Source organism: Carettochelys insculpta, chromosome 4, assembly GCF_033958435.1.
Source record: "Carettochelys insculpta isolate YL-2023 chromosome 4, ASM3395843v1, whole genome shotgun sequence".
In the NCBI taxonomy this organism is placed as follows: domain Eukaryota; kingdom Metazoa; phylum Chordata; order Testudines; family Carettochelyidae; genus Carettochelys; species Carettochelys insculpta.
Genome location: NC_134140.1, coordinates 59,561,705 through 59,582,161, shown reverse-complemented (window position 1 = coordinate 59,582,161; position 20,457 = coordinate 59,561,705). Strand labels below are relative to the sequence as shown.

At 47.4% G+C, this 20,457-nt stretch overlaps 1 protein-coding gene across 2 annotated transcripts in view; it reads right to left on the bottom strand.

Moving 5' to 3' along the window:
• The window catches only part of ENPP6 (ectonucleotide pyrophosphatase/phosphodiesterase 6), a 63,585-nt gene extending 46,023 nt beyond the window's left edge, over positions 1-17,562 (bottom strand). For both annotated transcript variants that reach the window (XM_074992955.1, XM_074992956.1), the window contains exon 1: positions 17,276-17,562. In XM_074992955.1, coding sequence (XP_074849056.1) covers positions 17,276-17,513 — 238 coding nt within the window. In that variant the 5' untranslated portion in view covers positions 17,514-17,562. The remainder of the gene's footprint in view (positions 1-17,275) is intronic.
• Between the last annotated feature and the right edge of the window lie 2,895 nt (positions 17,563-20,457).

Below are 20,457 nucleotides of genomic sequence, written 5' to 3'. Positions count from 1 at the left end.
TCAGTCGTAGGATATTAGACACAAAATGGATGAAGAAATAGCAGGTTTTTTGGGCCAGTGTCTGTTTGTGAAACAAGCCTTTGAATTTACCCAGCTTTTCTTTGAGACCAGCAGTTCTCTACCTTTTGTAGAGAGGGACCTATTTTGACAATTCAGGAAGACTTGGTGACCCAAGGCAATTCAAAAACGGGGGGGAGAGCAGAGTCGTAACTAGCTAATTTTGCACTGGAGGCAAGAATATAAAATTGTGCCCCCTCATGTTTATATATTCATAAGTTATTTCTTAGACAAGGGAAAACTATTAATAAAATAATAACGCTAAATTTACTGTAGTTAGTGAGAGCTGTGGTGCTGGAAAGACTCTCATCCCTAACCTGCTCCCCCCTTCTTGAACCCCACAATCAGGGGCTTGGGGAGTTACATTCAGGGCTAGGAGTCACTCAGGGGCTGAAGGCAGCTAGGAGAGGCACAGGGACCCCTGCAGCTAGAAGCCGGTTGGGGCGCATAGCCCCAGTCAGGAGCACCTGCTGTGGGAATGCTGGCCGGCATTGGGGGGAAACCCCCATCCCCGTGGCTGGACGCCAGCTGGGGCAGAGCCTGACCAGCACAGCCAGCCGCGGGAATCCTGCCTGGCCCAGCGGTTGCCACCCAGACCCCAGGGCTGGAAGCCAGCTGAGGCTGGGGGGGACACCAAACCTCCATGGCTGGAAACTGGCTGGGGCTCAGCCCTGGCCAGCAATGCCATCTGGGGGGACCCCACCTCCTGCAGCAGCTGGAAGCCAGGGAGCTGATCAGCTCTACCTCCCACCAACTCAGGCCCCCATCTTATCTGAGCTGGGTGCTGCTCCTCAGGTATGCAGCTCTCTGCCCTGCGGCTGAAATAGTTCTCCATTTAATTGACTGGCTTAACTGCCTGACTGCTGTTAATCCAATTAAGAAATTGAGAACCACTTCAGGAGTATGAATGGCTTCGTCATAGCCACCTGAGGAGCCACCCAGCCCAGCCGGGGACCCTTTGGAAATATAATCGTGACCATGTTTGGGTCTCTACCCATAGGATGGGAAACCCTGTTCAAGACCAATACATGAGCAGCAGTGGCTCTATAAACACTTCTAAGTTGCTCAATTAAGAGACAAAGCAGTGACACACCCAGTCATAAGATGCTGATGCAACCTCTGCCAGCTCATCCTGTTGTGATTTGAAAAATCACAGTGTTTCCCTGGTCTTATTTAGACTGAGCCTCAACCAGCTGGCCCACATCCAATCCCCCTGTTTCAGTCAGGCATTGAGCTAGCCACTCCACTGCAGCAGGCAGGTCAGATGAAAGGCCATCAGAGCTGGGTATAGTAGGCATGGTATTATTATACCATAATCAAGCAATCCCTTGTGGCTTTCTTTTGGATTTGCATAGGTTCCTTGCAGCTGGGGTTAAGTTGGAACAGTATATGCTTTCTTCTGAGTCCCTTACCATGCAGAACGACTAAAAGAAAACACCAGAGAATAACACTGTCACAGTGTAATGGAGGGCCTAGATCCCATCATGTAGGCATCTGTGAAAGAGTTAACGCTCTGATTAAACAGCTAAACAGTCTTAATGCAGCCTGTTCCTGGAACTAAGCCAGGAGAGACGGTGGTGGGGGCTCAACCAAATGAAGTTTCTAAACTCCAAAGTGGCCTGTAAGAGCAATGTGCTCAGGGAGTACGGCAGTCTGACCTAGACCACCTGCAAAACTGGGATGAAATCCTGGCCCCACTGAAGTCACAGGATTTCATGCCATCGCTTCCCTGTATGAGAGAAAACAGGCTAAAGAAAATCTCATTTTTTTCAAAAGTGTTTGCACTTTGCACATGGCTGCTTTTTTTTTTTTTTTTTTTTTTTTTTTTTGATGTAGCAAACTAGGCTGACAGACTTTCTGTCACTGCTGTGTTCTTGTGCCTTGGGTTCACTGATCTGAAAAATTTATGTCCAGCCCAACAGGTCTGTCGTTCCTACAGCAACAAAAAGAGATGAATGGCCCCTAGTTAGCAATAGGCATGGGCAGAGCAGTTCAGCTGAAAGTGGGAGCTTGTGCGTCGGTCTGAAATGAAATTGGATGATTTAAAATTTCATTGTAAAAAGTGCAGTGTATACACATGCACGCACGCACGCACACACCCCTCTGCATGTGCCTGTGCACGTTTTAGTTTCCTGAGGTATTTCTGCTGCCCAGCATAGCTGAAAGCAAGACCCACTGGAATTTCTTTATTCTTACTTGTATAACAATAGTGCCAAGAGGGCCCCTCACCCCCACTCCCAAACAAAATTGGAGCTGGTTCTGCTACACATTGTACACATGTATAGTAAGACACAATTCCAGTCTAAATAGGCAAACCAGCAAATGCTGGGAGAGGAAACAAAGACACAGGCCAGGTCTGTATTAGGAGATTAAGTTGAATTTTAGGGTCTAAGGTCTGTTTTTTTTACAAACCATCAGTCTACACCACAGCATTCAATAGGTTGATATTAAAGGAGTCTGAGGCTGCCTCTACACTATAAGATAAAACCAAATTTAATTCAGTCAGCTTGATTTTACCATGTGACTGTCTTCACTGTAAATGCCATTAGCTCAATTTTGGGTGCACTAATCTCGACGTTACAAAATCGCAGTTACCTGACAGCAATAGTGTCAAGCTCGAATTCAGAAGTTCAGTTAAAGGCAAGCGTGGAAGTGCCACTTCTTAAAATTGAATTTATTAGCCTCCAGAGGTGTCCCGTATGTAACCCACAATGCCCCTCTCAGTGCTCCCTTCTGGCTCCTGCTCTCCAGGAACAGAAAGAGCCTGAATTTCCAAGCGGGAGCCACAAGCCTTTCGCTGTGGGCTCATGTTAGTATGAGAGCCTGAGAAATGGCTTCTTTCATCCTATGCTGTTAGAGCTGTGAGCGCATCTACCCATTCACATAGCCCCTGCAGGGAGTTCATGGATCTGCCTGTACACTTGCTGGGTTTTTTTCTGCACTGCCTGGCGCCAGCCCCTGCCCTGCTGTACCACATGTCAACAGGGCTGTGCTGGGCGTCGTGCTTGCATAACATGCCGAGAAACTTCTTCTCAGTGGCTTACATTTGTGTGTGAACCCCCTCCCCCCCCACAGGCACCACACAGTCTGGGTCTTTCCCACGCTCAGCCACATCACATGGGTAGCCCCCAACCCAACCCAATAAAAGGCTGCGCCTGCTGTTCAGTGCTGGCAATGCTGCCAGTCCTGCATTTTGGGCTTCGAGGGCAGGAAAGATCTTCTGAGTTTTGTTGCTGCCGTGGGGAAGTCTCCCCCAGCAGTTCAGATACTGGGGGGGGCTTTGCTGCAGCCAGGGGGGAGGAGCACCTCAACTTCCCCCCCCCCCCCACTTCACCCATACCAGGCCTCGCTGCTGCTGGGAAAGTCTCCTCCCGCAGCTAAAGGGCTTGCGGCCGCTGGGGAAGGCCCACGGCAACTGCCTGCTCTCTGCACTGCACCCACATACCCCTTCGCCCATACTGGGGCTTGCTGACACTGAGGGGAAACCAATATTCTTTTTTTCCCTGTACTCTTCTATCCTCTTTCTTCTAATTTTAACACACAGGCCTGGACCCCCTCTCAACACATGCACGCGCGCGCGCTGTATGGGACCACCCAGAAATTCTTTCTTCCTTCATTCTTCTCAGTTAAGAAACATTCCAGGCCCCTGCATCATTTTCAGGAATCACATGCATGCAAATCATGGGAGGTGGGACACTCAGTGGATGGCCAGTTGAGAATACACTCGCTGCACCCCTGTTGGCAATGTAACGTGGGCTGGGGTGGGGACCAAAAATTCTTTCTTCTAATATTGAGGGTCTCTGCATTATGTCCAAGGATCAGGAGGAGAATGATGAACATGCAATAGAGGAAGATGATGTCAAGACCTGTGAGCATACCCAGAATGCAACGGGGATGAGGAAACTGTGGGAGAGCTTCCCACAATGCACTACTGCAAGTCAATGTGTGTGTGTGTGTGTGTGTGTGTGTGTGTGGCAGCAATGCCTTGACTTTGTGGAGAGCACGGTGGAAGTGAGGATGTCAATATCAAATTTATAAATTCCAGAATTAGAAAACTGATATGAATACATTTGAATTTATCTTGTAGTGCAGACGTAGCCTAAGGGCGACTTTTGTAATGCAAAGCCCCTTGGAGTTGCTCCTAAAAGTCGATTTTTACAATGTCGACCTATTCAAATGCAGACAACAGTGTTATTAAAAATCAATTTTATTAGCCTCCAAAACTGTCATACAATGCCCCTCAATGGGTCCTTTCTGGTCATCACATCATCTCCACTGCTCTCCAGGGCTACGTCTACACGTGAAGCCTACATCGAAGTAGCCTATTTCGATGTGGCGACATCGAAATAGGCTATTTCGATGAATAACATCTACACGTCCTCCAGGGCTGGCAACGTCGATGTTCAACATCGACGTTGCGCAGCACCGCATCGAAATAGGCGCAGCGAGGGAACGTCTACACGCCACAGTAGCACACATCGAAATAAGGGTGCCAGGCACAGCTGCAGACAGGGTCACAGGGCGGACTCAACAGCCAGCCGCTCCCTTAAAGGGCCCCTCCCAGACACACTTGCACTAAACAGCACAAGATACACAGAGCCGACAACGAGTTGCAGACCCTGTGCATGCAGCATGAATCCCCAGCTGCAGCAGCAGCAGCCAGAAGCCCTGGGCTAAGGGCTGCTGCACACGGTGACCATAGAGCCCCGCACGGGCTGGAGAGACAGCGTCTCTCAACCCCCCAGCTGATGGCTGCCATGGAAGACCCCACAATTTCGACGTTGCGGGACGCGGATCGTCTACACGGTCCCTACTTCGACGTTGAACGTCGAAGTAGGGCGCTATTCCGATCCCCTCATGAGGTTAGCGACTTCGACGTCTCGCCGCCTAACGTCGAAGTTAACTTCGAAATAGCGCCCGACGCGTGTAGCTGCGACGGGCGCTATTTCGATGTTAGTGCCGCTACTTCGAAGTCGCGTGCATGTGTAGACACAGCTCAGGTGAGCAGGAAGCAGAGGTCATCAGCCTTGGAATGTTGAATCCCTTTGTTGCCCTTTCTTACCAGTATGGCAAGCAGACCTCTGCAGCCCACATTGTATCCATGAGTTCCCTGGGTTACAAAAGAGCCCCAGCATGGACCTATCAGGAGAGCCTGGCCCTCATCTCAATGGGGGGGCAGGGGAAGAAGCGGCCTTCCTTCAGCTCAGAGCCAGCAAAAGAACTGCTGATATTTGTGACAATACCACAAGGCATGAGTCTGAAAGGGCACACCAGAGACATTCAGCAGGCTGGAGCGCTGATCCTATCTGGACATCTCACGGGAGGTCTTAGACAGGCACTTTTGGGTTCTCCTCACAAGATTTTTTTTGGGGAGACCTGACTTGTTCCTGCTTCCACAGTAAGACACCGTACCACATCGAGCCACCAGTAAGTAGAGCAGTCCTACTAGTTACATGGGGGATACATTCCCACGCACCTTTGCATAATATGAGTTTTGTGTAAGTCGGTGGGTGGTTTTGGCCCAGGTGGAACGCACATAGTGCAGCTGGGGAAGCAGCAGGAGCACCTGGCGCTCCTTTGGAAAGTTAAGTCGGGGTGGGTTGGGGTGGAGGCAGTTGAGCAGGGTTAAGCCTGGCAGTGGGTTGGGCCCATGGGAGGTGGACAAGTCTGAGGTGGATTAGGGCTGCAGGAGGGGCGGGGGGGGGGTAGAGTTGAGCTGGGGGATGTGCATGGGGTGGGGGGGGGGGTGGGTGAGCTGGCGGGAGTGGTGAGCTGAAGCTGCAAGCCCGGGATTTAACCAGACCCATGTGCAGGGCCAGAGGGGTCAAACTGGAGCCATGCATGGTGGGTGGTAAGCTGGGCCATGGGGTGGGGTGGGGTCTGAACCAAAGTCAGGGGGGAGGTTGAATAGGGGCTATGTGCAGGGGGTCTGAGCTGTGGGGGGGGGCTCATTGAACTGGGACAGGGGGAGGTTGAACAGGGGCTACTTGAGAGGGGGGGTCTGAACCAGGGCAGGGGTCGGGGGGCTGAACTGGAGCCACGCATGAGGCATTTGAATTGGAACTGGGGGTGTGGCGGGGTTGAACTGGGGTGGGTGTGGCGAGCCAGACCAGCGGCAGGGTTGAACCGGGGCCACATGGGGCAGAGGGACTAAGCCAGGGCCAGGGGAAGCGGGATTTTGAGTTGTGCTGAACTCACGTTAAATCGAGTTAAGCACAACTCAAAACCGTGCATTTCAAGGGTTTGCTGTAATTTGGAATCATGGCCCCAGAGAGCATTCTTTTGCAAATTTTCCAACACTGTACCCAGACAAAATGAGCAACCTTTCCTCATCCCTTTCTCTTACTGGGAGGAGACTGATATCTCCTCCCGCAGCCCTGAGATAGCTTTGATCTGCAGAAGCTTTGCTCTAAGCAAGCTGGAGTAGCTACAGCAGTGAAGTCTCAGCAGCATGGGAAGCGCCCCAGGTTTATGTACCTACGGTTGTGGGTGGACCTGTATTTGAGGCTCAGGATCAGGGGAGGCTTAGTCTGTGCCACTGCCCTGCTGCCAATAGATCAAAATCTACCTGACTGAGGTGTAATCACATCTGTAAATTCTCTGTGTAGCAGTGTCGCAAAGCCAGCTGCACTATGGGATTCACAGTATGCCATTTGAAATTTAACAGACCCATGCTCAAGAAGAGGGGACACTATCAATTTAAAAATCATATCTCATGAATAAATGTTACTGCAGTTGCTGATAATACCTTTGATTGTCAAACGAGAAGGAAAAAACTTTCAAGTGACACATCACAATGCTTTTGTTCACCTCTTCTGCATTGCTCTCAACATGGACAATGAAAATTAATGAAGTGAGTCTCATTTTTAGTTTATAAATGATTTTACTCAGCTTCTAAATGTTCAAAGTTTTGTGTTTCAAATCCTGCATAGCTGATGTTTATATACTTAAATAAAACATGACATTTCATTTGAGTCTTTAAAACAGAACATTCACTTGCTCATGCCTCTTGCAGAAACTTACTTTGGCACTAAATTTAGTTGCTTCTTAGCCTGTATTGTAGTACAGGTTATTTTAGCCCTGTAGCAAAAGCCAGGCCATTGCTCCCATCACATGAGGAAAAAAGCTAGCATCCTCCAAGTTTCATTATTCTCAATTAGAGTGAGGTTAATAATTATGTTGTTAGGAAGGCGTTGAACTATGCAGTAATGAGCTTAAGGTTTGCTTCTTCAACAGATCTAATAACTACTAACCCCCCAAGAACTGGGTTAGTTAACCTAATAAGCAGGTGGTCATATTTACACCAGTGCAGTGAGGTTGTGAAATGCTGCTATTCTGATTGGGTTGTGTTTTCCAGCCACTTTACACTGGTGTTGATTTCACAAGGTGCAGGCCAATAGAGAACCAGGGCCTTGCCTCTGTTCAGTGCAGAACTATAGATAGTGTCTTGGAGAGCTTATCACGTGTTACAGATGAGTTCCAATCTCTTGGAGAACAGTGACATCGTCCGACTAGGCCTGGGCAATTTTTTTTCTGTTCAAGCGTAAATTTGCCAAAAATTGATGTGAAATCAAGTTGCGGGGGGAGGAGGGTCATTTCGGTGACAAAAACTGAAGACTTTCCTTCTGTTCAAAACCACCATATTTTTTTTTTCCGCGCAGATTTTTTGTTTGGCCATTAAACCAAAACATAAGTTATTTGCTCAGCTCTAGTCCTCCTCATACTTCTCAGCTTTGGTTGGAGAGGAAACAGTAGCTGAAGACAACTCTTGAGCTTTACAGAACACCCTCGATTTAATGGACTAATAGGGTTGTCCATTAAACCTGAAAGGCCGTTACGTCTGAGCGTTGCAAAGTGCCCCCCCCACCCGCCGCCGCCTAGCCTGACTCTCCCTGCCGCCACCAGAACCATCACGCACTTTTCCCACCCCGTCTGGGGTAGGAAAAGTGCATGATGGCTCTGGTGGCGGCAACAGTCCAGGCCGTGGCAGCTCCTCCAGCCACGGTCACTGGAAGCAACGTTGGAGGAGGCTCCAGTTGCAGCAGCTCCTCCAGCCACAGCCACTGGTGGCGGCTCCAGCATTCACTCCGGCGGCTCTGGTGAGTTACCGTACATACTTTCTTTGAGGGGGGACTGGTGGATTGAGGGGACTTTGGGAACACCGGGTGGAGGGCTGGCAGACATCTGTTGTTCCCAAGTCCTCTGAATTTTGGTCCACAAAGTCAAGTATTTGGAGTTCTCTCAAAATCTAAAAACAATTAAGTTAAAACAGTAAGTGTCAAGTGCTATTCAGAGTCTGGATTTTGCCATTATTCACTACACTTGCTGCAAACAATTTTTTCAAAATACTGTTCTAATAACTAGCTGCCAAGCATTATGTCCCCAGCCTGCCTGCACGTGCAATAATCTCCTTCATCCATTCCGTTAGTGTTGTTTGAGTTTAATATGCTAACAGAGAACACGTTGTGCATCATTATAATAACGCCTCTGATGTCTTTTGAAGCTTTAACTTAGGAAAATGCAGTTTTTAGAACCAACAGCAAGGCTCAGAGGTTGCACTACAGCTTTTGTGTTCTATCTCAGACCACGTTTTATCCTTTGTGAGAAGGTTGTATCTGTTAACCACTGGCTGCTTGAATACTGAGAATCTGTCCTATGGAGCAGGAGAACTTTTACAGCAAGTGAAAAGTGCAAGAGTGGCTTGGTAGGCAATGTGTATGGTGCAAATCAAAGAAGGGCACATGGGTGAGAGAACAGAGGGTATGTTTTTCTGGAAGGCAGACTCAAAAGTCCTCCTAATAAACAGAGAATAATTGGCTTGAATTGGCTTATTTGATCATTAAAGAGGAAAGGTGCAGTATAAGCTTAAGATTCTGTAAATAAATGTGGAAGGGGACTGTGTGTACATCAGGCCACCGAGCTGAGCATTTTGGCTTTCTCTTTGCAGATGAGACCAGACTTTCTTATTATCTTGTTGGGGAACCATGCTATAGCCATGTAAAGATTATGGAACTGATCTTATTACTGAACTGAGAGCCATGAAGTAGTAAAGTCTGGAGAAGGTATCACAGTTGGGCTCCGACTTCTATGAGTATGCTGTAAAACCAATGACTTAATAAAATGCTCTATAAAGTGATTTGAGAGGCCTAACAAATGAAAAGTTCAACATTAAACCATTTTGTATTTCAGTGGATCCAAAATACCACAGGTTTCATGAGACTTTGCAGCTTTCTACTGACCATTTCAGATCAAAATTTTTCAACTGTCTAAAAACTCCACTCTGCTACCTACTCCTATTCCAACCATTTCCCACTGACTGCACAAGTAGGAATGCCCGGCTCCTTTCCATGGAAGCCAAAAGAAATACATTTGTTGGCAAGTAATGTTGCAGAATAAATTGGTTTGATGATTTGTTCTAAAAAATGAAGTGCCAAAAAAGGATTATTTTTGCTGATAAAGTCCTAGAAAAATTCCTTTCTTAATTTCCATCTATGACACTGTCCAATTATTTGTACTGGCTGTTGCTTAAATTATAAGAAGCCTTGGGAGGTGCTGCTTTCATTCAGCTGTTACTGATTTCTGTGGAAACTGGAGGTGCCCATTGTGGGGAGCATGTATTTTATGGCTGTCTTATTATTGCACACTCAGTGCCTTGTAGAGAGTCTTTTAGCACCTGTGGACCACATAAATTACCAGTCCGGGCAGTGTGTTCCAAGGACTGTTGCAATAACCATGATGAAGTAAGAACTGGTAGCTGTAGGGGGTAATGGAAAGGTAAATCAGAAATTCCATTTATTGTGGATAGAAAAATTAATGCCGGAGCAGACCAAACCAGATGGAGAACTATTAAACCTTATAATCTACGCAAAGATTTTCAAAAGGATAAACATCTGCGGTGACTTTGTAATCTTAACTCATCACACTTGTAACTAAAAACACATGGTGCCATTAAATGACCACTTAGAGTGCCCCAATGCCTTCTCTACTCTTCATCTGCCAAGCCCATTTACAACCCACCAATGGTCCCTCCGCAAGTTCCAAAACTCGCCTTCCCGAAGGAAGAACTTACCACACCCCATCTCATCCTTACACACCCTGCCCCACTTTGGGATTAAAATTCTCATGCATCTCCCAGAAAAGTGCCTTAACCACTTGGGGGCTGAAATTTTCCACTCCAGACACGATGCCCCTCCCAGCTGCTTGCTAGACTGTCCCCATTTTTCATCTGGGGGTCAAAAGCTCCTGTCCTGTTAAAAGATGTTTCAAAGCAGCCACACACAGATGATGAAGGCATCCGAGAGGCCCAGCTGCAGCAGCTCAAGTCGTTAAACAAACCCGGCTTTGATGGAGTTCTGTAGGCTGTGGGAGAAAATGGGAGGGAGCAGCAGAATACAGGAAATGTTTTGTACGGAACTGATTTTTTCAGAGTTGAACTTTCTGTCAGTGGGTCATTAAGAGTAAGAGGAGGTGTCACAAGATTCCCACATCCAACTAGTTTCTTAGCTAACAAATCAGGTAACATCCACTGACTGAAGCAATTATCACTGTTGATTGGTGTTTTCTTTAAACTAAGCATCCACTGTAGCACAGGTTGTCCCCAAAGGCAGAACGCCATCCAACATGCCTGTTGTGTTCTGACTGCCAAAGAAGTCACTCACGCACCTTCCGTGTATTATTTACAACTGTGTTATCCATTGTCCCTGAACTTGCTGCTAGTATGCTAGACTGCAGCATATTGAAGAAGGGCAATGTGGTATTTCATAACTGGACTACACCTCATGGGCAATGTGACATTTCAGTATTGGATGGCACCTGAAGTACAACATGACATTTAATAAGTGGACCTATATGTGTGTGATGCAACATAGCAGTTCATAACTGGATCACACATGGCGTGATATGTCCAACAGTAACTGGATAACGTCAGGAACGCGACATGGCATTCTGCCTACAATTAGCTGTGTCGAGGGCTTCTTTTCTGCTGGAATACCACAGAACGGTGTTCCGGCACCTTTTTTTTCTGGTGCTGCCATTTTCAGGGCCATAACTAGGGCGAGCACTAAGGCGCAGCTTTGGGGCCTTCTGACAGCTGGCCCTAAAAAGGGAAATCAGTAGCTGGGCCCTTACCAAAGATGGTGTCCTGGTGATCAGGTTCAGCACGCCCTTTCTACGTGAGAAAGCGGAACCAATGAGGGGTAGGGAAGGCCCCGTGAGCTTTCTGCGATTAGCTGGCTGCTAAGAGTCAAATTGGAGGGGGACATAGGTTGCAGATAGCAAAGAGGTAGCCGTGTTGGTCTGTATCTTCAAAAACCACAAGAAGTCTCGTGGGACCTTATAGACTAACAGATATTTCGGAGGATAAGATTTCGTGGGCAAAGACCCGCTTCATCAGATGCGTCCATAGGTTGCAGAGTGGTCAAGCGCATGCTGGTGGCTGAGTCAGGGCTGACCCATGCAGGGCAAGAGGGAGGAGGCTGGGGCGAGTAGCAGGTGCTTCTGGGATCACACTGCCCAGGGGCATGGAGCCAAAGGGTCCCTCTTGGCCTGTAGGGGGAGGGAAAGGCGGGAGGACAAGGCTGCAGGGAATGACCCAGCACTGACAGAGCTCCCCTGAACCCCAGCTGGCTCCCCAGCATTGCTGGTGCTCCCCCACACCCTGGCTGACTCTCTGGCGCTGTCAGCGCCCCCAGCCAGCTTTGCAGCCCAGTGCTCCCCCAGCCTCAGCTGCACCGAGATCCCTGGCTCCAGCACAGCAGCAGCCCCTGCCAGCTTCACAGGTCCACACTGCTGGGCTCCTCCAGCCCCTGCCAGCTCCCACAATGCTGCCAGCGTTCCCCCGGCCTCAGCCCTGCCAGGATCCCTGGCCCCAGAGTTGCCAGCGTTGCCCTGCACCCTGGCTGGTCCCCAGCCCCAGCCCCCAGAATGGAACCCAAGGCTTGGCCTGACCCGGGAGGCCCAGTGCAGCACCTTCAAGCCCAGCTCCCTTGGCAGTGGTTCCAGTGAGTTGGGTGGAATATATGGGAGTGGGGTGGGCTGGAGATGCCTACTTCTGGGGGAGGGCATTGATTTAAAGCTGGGGGGATGGGGTGTCTGTCTTTGGGGGAGGGGAAGGGCATTGATTTAGAGCTGGGAGGAGGGCTGGGGGTGCCTGGCTCTCACGGGGGCAGTGGGGCATTGAGTTAGAGCTGGGAGGGGCTCTGAGGGTGCCTGGCTCTGGGGGGGTGCCTGGCTCTGGGGAGGAGGAGGGGGAAGGTATTCATTTAGAGTGGGGGGGTGAGGATGTGGGGAGGAGTAAAGTCTGGGGGTGCAGTTTGGGGCTGTGGGGTAGTTAAGCCTGGAGGCATGGGGGGGGATAGTCTAGGGCTTGAGTTCTGGCCCCTCTTTTCCAGAAAAAAAAGCACTGTCTGGTCTTGGAATCACCTGGTCTTTATGGTAGTAACCCAGACAGTAAATATTATTCTTATTACATTATTATTATTATTTAATACACTTTTCTGTGGTTTGATTTCCTTTCTTCTAATTACTTATAAAGGGGAAAAGTCTCTGCCAAACGCCCAGCCCTGGATTTTGGAAATTTACTGTGTCATTTAACTAAACTTCCTTTGCTGTTTTGTTTTAGGTAAACTTGGAAGGCAGAGTTCAACAGGAAACTTAACTTCTTAATCAGAGTGCGAATAAAGAATGTTACTGGCTCTGACTAAAATCTGAGGATGAGAGCAGCAGGTTTTTATTCCCACTTTGTCCTGCTATGTCTTGTTACGCCCCATTTTATATTTCATGCAGTGCCTGACCCCTGCCATGGGCTTTGGGGATTATAGCAATTAATATCAGGAAAGCTGGATTTTAGCCCAGACACTAGATTCAGCTTTCATTTGCTAGACCTTACTTCACCATTGTCTTAAACTGTGGCTTTTGGTAACTCAGAACACTGAGAATGTAGGTGTTGCAGTCGCTAGGTGCCTTGCGGACTTCCTGACCCACATCCAGCTCCCTTACAAGGACTGAGAAGAGTTAAATGTCTAAGATGTGTTTCACAGAAGCCAGCAAACAGTGGGAAGCCACTTAAGCTAGCCAGTAGGAAATGCTTGTTTCTAACATCTGAAGGAAAGAAGCACCTCTTCCTGTGTGGAATTTCCAGCTATCAAACGTGACTGAAATTTCAGAGACCCTTCCCTCGGTAACAGCCACCTTCTAACAAAGTGACTAGATGGCGGTGGGAGAAAACATTTGACATGTCTGAGTAAAGTCAGGCGATAACTAAGCATCAGCTGACTGTAATTTAGTTAATTTCATGCTCTGATGGTGATAAGTGCTGTATAAATTCCTAGACAGACATACAGCCACTTATGCACCAAAATGCAAGTGCTTCTGCGATTAGAACATGGGAACTGTTTAATTGAACAACATATGAAGAATACTTTGTTCAAACGATAGGAAGACATTATGATAAAATACATGTTCTATGCCCAAAAAGAAGTTTATGCCTCAGAGGGTTGGGAGAATACTTTTGATGGAAATGCAAGCATTTACCGGCATGTGGTGTGAGAGTCTCCTGAATGGGAATTAGAAGTTAAGACGCAAAAGTATCACCTTTAATGCTACCGGTGCATAATTATACTGAGGTGCAGCATTACCAAATCATAACTTGGAGTTGCAGCATTTTGACGCAAATGTCATCCTTCCATGCTCTATACTACTCAGTAGTTGACCCAGAAGTTGCTCTCAGAACATATTCCGGGAGTATGAAGAAAGATCTGCAGGGACAGGTGAAGGCTGAGTTTGGGTTCTCTACATGCCCCAAACTTTGTGACCATTTGCAGAAAATGAACGTCCTGGGTTTTTCCCAGTTCCTAAGTCCTGTTCATGGCTTTCCTAATGACTCACTTAATTCCTGTTTCACAGAAGTTTTATGAAGCTCCATTAATATTCAAAATTAATTTATAACTGGAATGCTTTAAGATAACCTGGATGCCACATGGCATTTAAATGTAATTACAGTGTGATTCTGGAAAGCATTTTGCTTTGAAAATTGTGTTGTAGCTTTGAACCAGGGTGTGTGAATTACGTTAGCATAAAAAAACTAATACTCCTGTTTCATCATCTAAAGCCATCTTCTGCCTTTATAAATGCTATCAGATCTTAACATGTGAGATTTCTGTATGCAGGAGTTTTCAAGTAGGACATACTGGAAGTTCTTATTGCCTGGTGCCTTTAATAGTTAATAGTCATTGTATCGGTGGCCAGTTGATCAAAAGGTCATAAAGTTCTTGTCCTGCATCAAACTAAACAGAATTAAAACCACTATTTTGTTGGAACCCTTGGGGGGTGGATGGCAAAGATGCTAACACTGAGGCCAAAGTAACACCATAGAGATTTTTATTAACAAAACCAGATAAGCTCCAAGTCCCATGGCGAAAGAAAGGTAAGAATACTACTCTAGTGGGGATATCAATAGGATTATTCTTTGCATAAGGCCTTTGATTTGCATACTCCCACCCTTCATGGAGTACCTAGTGCTGACTAACAAAGGACCAGTCTCTGGTATGCATGATGAGTCTGATGGGGTGGGGAGGTGGTGAATTTTGTGCTGTTTAAAGTTGATAGCATGTTAAAGGGTGGGCCTTTGCTGAATTTGTAATATTACGATAAAGTTGTAATTACTGAGGCGTATGGAAAATATTGTTGTAAACACAATTCCTGCTGCATTGCCATTTCCAGAGGTGGAAAAGGTCCCAGACCTAATCAAAGAGGAACAATTGTTAAACTGCTATTGTCCAAAATGTTTTCAAAGTCATGAGAAGGAGTGAGCTGCATGTTTGAACCTGTGCCAACACTTACCATTAGGAACATTGCAACAGATGGGGTTTGTTACACCACACCTCAACACCTGTTTTGCTGAAGATTGTGCGACAGCATGGTCCTTGCCAGCCTCCATCGCTGTCTGCAGGCACAAGTCCAAACACTTAGTTCTGCCCACATGCTCCCCGTAGCTTTTGGAGGACTAAGGATCTCTTACTCCATGGCAGGAGATGAAACTTAACAGTAAATGACCACCGCAAGGGACATGATAGTGATCACCATAAGATCCATTTGACCAAGAGGTGACAGTTGTATTCAGCATCTCAGAATCTAAGGGGTAACTCAAACTCGTTATCTATGCCAAACGTCACAGGCCCGCTATGCTTATGCTAATTTATATGTATTTGCATAAACTGTCTTACAGAATATGGACTGGTATGGTTCTTGCATTACAGCTGTATCTAACGCAGGCTAAGCTTTTATGGGCTATAGGACTACACTCTCAAAGAGCTGAACAGCTTGTAGATTTCTCTCCACCTGTTATAAACAGAACAGGGATCTTTTTGGGAGATGAGGACAACATCCGAAATGGAGACCTCCCAATCTTTCAAAAAACAAATTCCCTCTAGAGGACGTCTAGCCATCTGTTCTGATGGATGGGCAGCTGAGCCAGATTTGAGTGGTGCTATGATCTGTGGACCCATTGCAACACCACTCAGCTTGGGGCCCTCTGGCCTGGGTATCGGGGCAAACTTCTTTTCGTAGAAACCCTAATGGTTGTCAAGTAACAAGCAGCCCTGGTTGTGATGGTCAAGCTTGACAGAGACAGAAAGCAATTTCTTTAGCATTGTTTGTTTGTTTGTCTGTTCGTTCTTGGGCCAACTTCAGGAAAAGCCTTTTTAGGCATATGAAGTACTGACGTGATTTGCGTTTACGTATCAAGAAGATAAGTGATGGTGCCGTTGCACCCTTATTCTCTGTCATGATGTTTACTTTGCAAAAAGGGTTTTTCGTGGGCTTGTCCTGGACCACGTGATGAAAAGACGAGGCCATTTGTGCCTTTTTCTAAAAAATGACCACTGAAAAGTGGCATCTCCTCCACACTTGGGAAGGAAGGGTTAATTAACTTTGAAATAAACTAGGAAAACTGATGTCAGCTTTTTGACTTAGTACTATGTTTGTTTTCAAACAAGCAGTACACGAGCTGCTAGGCATTGTCTTGTTCTATGGACAGACAAAGCCTCTGCATATCTAGAAAAGAACTCATTTTTTTCTAGTTAGTCTGAAGGTCTAATTTATTCAATAACTGAGGAGGCATTCAAGCTTGAGAAAGCCTATTCCCTGCTAACAGTAATTCTTTATTTCTGATCATTTAGCTGAAGCTTATTCTCCAAAGTAACTTTCCAAAGTACTTAGCTAGTCTGCAACTGTAGCTGTCTGAAATCCTGCTGAGTTAAGAAGAAACCACTTTTAACATATAGTATAAAAACAGACTGAATGAGCATTTGTAGCGTCTTGATTGTATTGCCTGCTTTGTAAGAACCCTTCCTTGGCTTTCAGAAAATGGCAAACTGTAATGGGAATGAGCAAAAACAAAATCATCACACACTTTTGTTTCTAACTGAATGCTTCATAATCTTTTGCAAATACTTGATCTTAAGGGAGAGTAAAAACAGAATCCAACAAATCCCCATATTCTAACAGCCAAAGCAGGATGTCAGTTTTGTTTCAAGATCAATTTAACACAGAACTGCCTAGAGCAGATCCTTCTCTCAAGCCAAGACCATTTTGGTCATCCTCCGTTTGTACTAGTCCTTGTTAAATGCATATATTGAGTCTTGGGAAATACTTTGTATGTTTACAGTCCATATATTTCCCACCCATTTCTGCTTTCTAACTGTACCAGAAAGAAAAAAAAAAAGACACCTTGTTATACAGTATTCAGGCATTACAGATATTCCAGACAATTTGGAAAAACAGCGTTTTAGTTAGAGCTGAGGAATTTTGTGTCCTGTGTCTCAACGAAAATAAAATGCAACAGGAGAAGCACCCAGAGCTCGCCCATGCCCATGAGTTACAAGTACAGGTACAATAATTTTCAAGAATCTTTCTTTTGGAAACTACACAGGCTGGTGACCTTGTGAAAAAGCAAATTTTTGAAAACAAATCTTAACTGCTGAGCAAGATTATATTTATGCCCTATGTGTCTGGTTTTACTGTAGATTGGAGAGAATTGATTGATTGATTGATCTTCCTGCCCTCAACTGAAATTCAGCCTGAGTAATGCAGTACTTTTTACACCTCGCTAAGGGTAACAGCATAATTGAAAGCCTAACCTCTGTGTAGCACAATCCTTGACTTAATCTAGGAAACTCACTGACTGCTCTTGACATCATAACAAATAAAAGAACGTACTCACCCGTCATCAGCGTGTAATAATTTGGATAGGAAAGGCTGGGAAAGTCTGGGGTCATGTAATCCACTTTCACTCCCCTGTCCACAATCTCTTTAAAGCCAGGAAGGGACTCCAGTTCATTGTCATTGATGTAATCATAGCGAAAGCCATCGATCAGAAAGACTAAAAGCTTTCGGCGTGCAAAGGATGAGCTTGCCATGGTGAGAACGAGGAGAAAAGAGAGGGTCATGTGCTTTGCCATGCTGAGAGATCTCTCCTCAGAGCACTGTCAGCGCTGCCTTCCCCTTGCAATGACTCCGGGTGAGATGTCTGAACTTGCGTACAGGGGCTGGACCTTACACTGTTCCCCTCACTTCCCAGTTTCGCTGGCAGGGTTTAAAGGTACAGTGCCTTTATTAAAACTGCTAAGCTTGCAAGGTTACTGGTTAATTGCTGAAGTATAATACACGTTGCTTCCAAATGCATAGTGTGTGTGAGAGAGAGCGTGTTACCTTTGTGTTCAAGAACTGTACTAAGCAACTGGGAACTACTGTGTACAAGGATTTGAAGACCCAGACAAAATTCCAGGGATCCGTCTGCGTGCTAGTCAACACTGCCTGCTGGCCTAACAAAACAGTATGAGTACAGTAGCGTGTAAGTTTCCAGTTGCTACTTGTCTATTTCAGGGTGGAACTCTTTGTCCCAATTGGTTAGCTATGTCTGTAAAAGCCACTTGAATAACGTAAACAGCTTTTCAAGTAGAAAAAGAACTTTTACGGAGTTCAAAAAACACTTTGAGTGTTTTAAAATGACAGCCAAGGACATAGATGTGCACCGTATTTTCTTGCTATGGCTTTTGATAGGAAACTAGACTGAAGATGATCATGAAAACCCCATCTCATTGTGCACCTGTATTACCACAGTATGTAGGAGCTCCCTTTTGGATGAGTGAGTTAGGTGCTGTGCAAACACAGAACAAAATGCCAAGCCCCTCCTCCTATGGGTTTACAGTCTAAATACCCACTTTTGCTGTGGCGGTGTAATTTTAGACCAGTGTTTCCAAATTTTATTTGGCCACGGAACCCTTTTAAACTTGAAAGAATTTTGTGGAACCCCTAACAACAGCCATATATATGCAGCTGAAAAATTAGACCATGAATAAGTAAGGATAATAATAAACAAAGGCTACACAAGGCCATGAGATCAACATTTCGTTTAATTGCACGTATTTAAAAACAAAAATCACATTTAATTTAATAGAGTGAGTAGGGGGATTTACGGTGGCATATATCATCATCCCCACTGTCTGGCTAAGCTGGCATTACACGGACGCTTATCATGACAAGCACAAATGAAATTCAAAAATGTTGAAATATTCATTATTATTTTTAAATCATAAAAGGTGCAGCTACCCTAGAGCTCTCCTTTGAAGTAGCAGGCACAACGCTGAGATAGCGCACGTCGCGTCAACACGCACTGCACGCTACATCGAAGTCGAAATCGATGTTAGGCGCGGGGACGTCGAATCTGCTATTCCAATGAGAAGATGGGACTAGCGCCCTGCGTTGACGTTTAATGTTGAAGTAGGGTGTGTGTAGACGATTGGCAGCCCACGTTTTCGAAATAGCGGGCTCCGCCATTGCGGCAATCACCTGGGACACAAGAGATCTGCTGTCCAGCCACAGCAGGGCTCCATGATCTCTGCGCACAACAGCTCTTAAAGCTCCACAGACCCAGAAACCCCAGAGCAGGAAGCTGAGACCATGCAGGCAGGAGCTGTGGCACACGGTGCCCCCGCACGGCCCAGACTGAGAAGATGGCAGCCAGCCAGCCACCCAAGCGCCCCGGGGACTCCCCCCGACCAGGGGCCCGAGGGTAGTGAAGGCCCCAGCCAGGGGAGCAGGACGCAGGGCCCCTGCTGGTCCAAGGCCGAGCTCTGCGACCTGCTGGGGCAAGGAGGAGGTGCTCCATGGAATGGGGAGCAAGTGCTGGACCACAGCTGCGTTCACCCAGCTGGCTGAGGGCCTGGGCGGCCTGGGCAGCCAGGGTCACCCTGCCCGCACTCCTGACCACATCAGGAGTAAGTTAAAGGAGCTGCGGCAGGGTTACGCCCAGGCGCGGGACTTGGCCAACCAGTTGGGGGCCACCCCCACCGCTTGTCCCTGTTACGGGGAACTTAGGCCATCCTGCGCCCCCAGGACACCTCCTTCCCCCAGCCGTCCTCGACACCACGACTGCGGAGCCCCAGCAGGATGTGGAGCTGGAGCTGGGACCAGAGGCCAGTCCCGCACCACCAGGGCCAGAGCCGGAGCCGGGCACCAAGGAGGACTAGTCAAAGGTAGAGGGGGGAGCTACTGCTGGACCTCCCCTCCCATGGCTCCAGCCAGGCATCCACCCAATGGGCTTCCCACCCGACCGCGGCAGTGGACCCTCAGGTATGTACCCCACAGAGCACACACCCATGGGGCGGGGGCGCCATACATGACTGTGGCCCCCACGCCCCCAGCAGACCCCAGCCCGCCAGGGCCCAGCTGGACCACAGCCCAGGATGGTGGCACAGGCCTGCTAGGCTTATGCTAATTTATATATATTTGCATAAATTGTCTTACAGAATATGGACTGATATGGTGCTTGCATGCTTCATCAGATGCATGAGTACAAATGAGGTAATACCCAGATTTGTATCCTTAAATGTGCATTGCCTCATTTACAACATATTCCCCGGTCAAATCCTGCAATCCCCAGCGCTTCTTCCCTATCAAGCCATGATGTTCTCTTTGGCCAACCATCGCATGTGCCGCCACTTCTGTCCCTGGTTCCCCCAACCCTTCAAGTGTCCTCCCACCACCTCACTTCCTCGTTCTGACTTAGGTCAGCCCCCCACTCTGCCTTGCTCCCGCACTTGAGTTTCTACCATCCCCAGCTTTTGTTTCCTCTGTACTGATTCCCATTTCTAGATCCTGTGCTGACTGCTGACCCTCCCCCTTAAATCCGCTCCCCACCAAGGGCTGGTTTGCAGGTGTCTGGTTTTCACTCGGCATACTGGGTCGAAAACAGAGCCTGATGGCCCCAGTTGGCATGTGGGGGTGGGGGAGAGGCCTGTGGCTAAGGCAGGCTCCTTACCTGCCTGGCTCCACGTGGCTTCCAGAAGCAGTGGTCAGGTTCCCATGGTCCCTAAGCACTGGGGGGCTCCATGTACAGCCCCC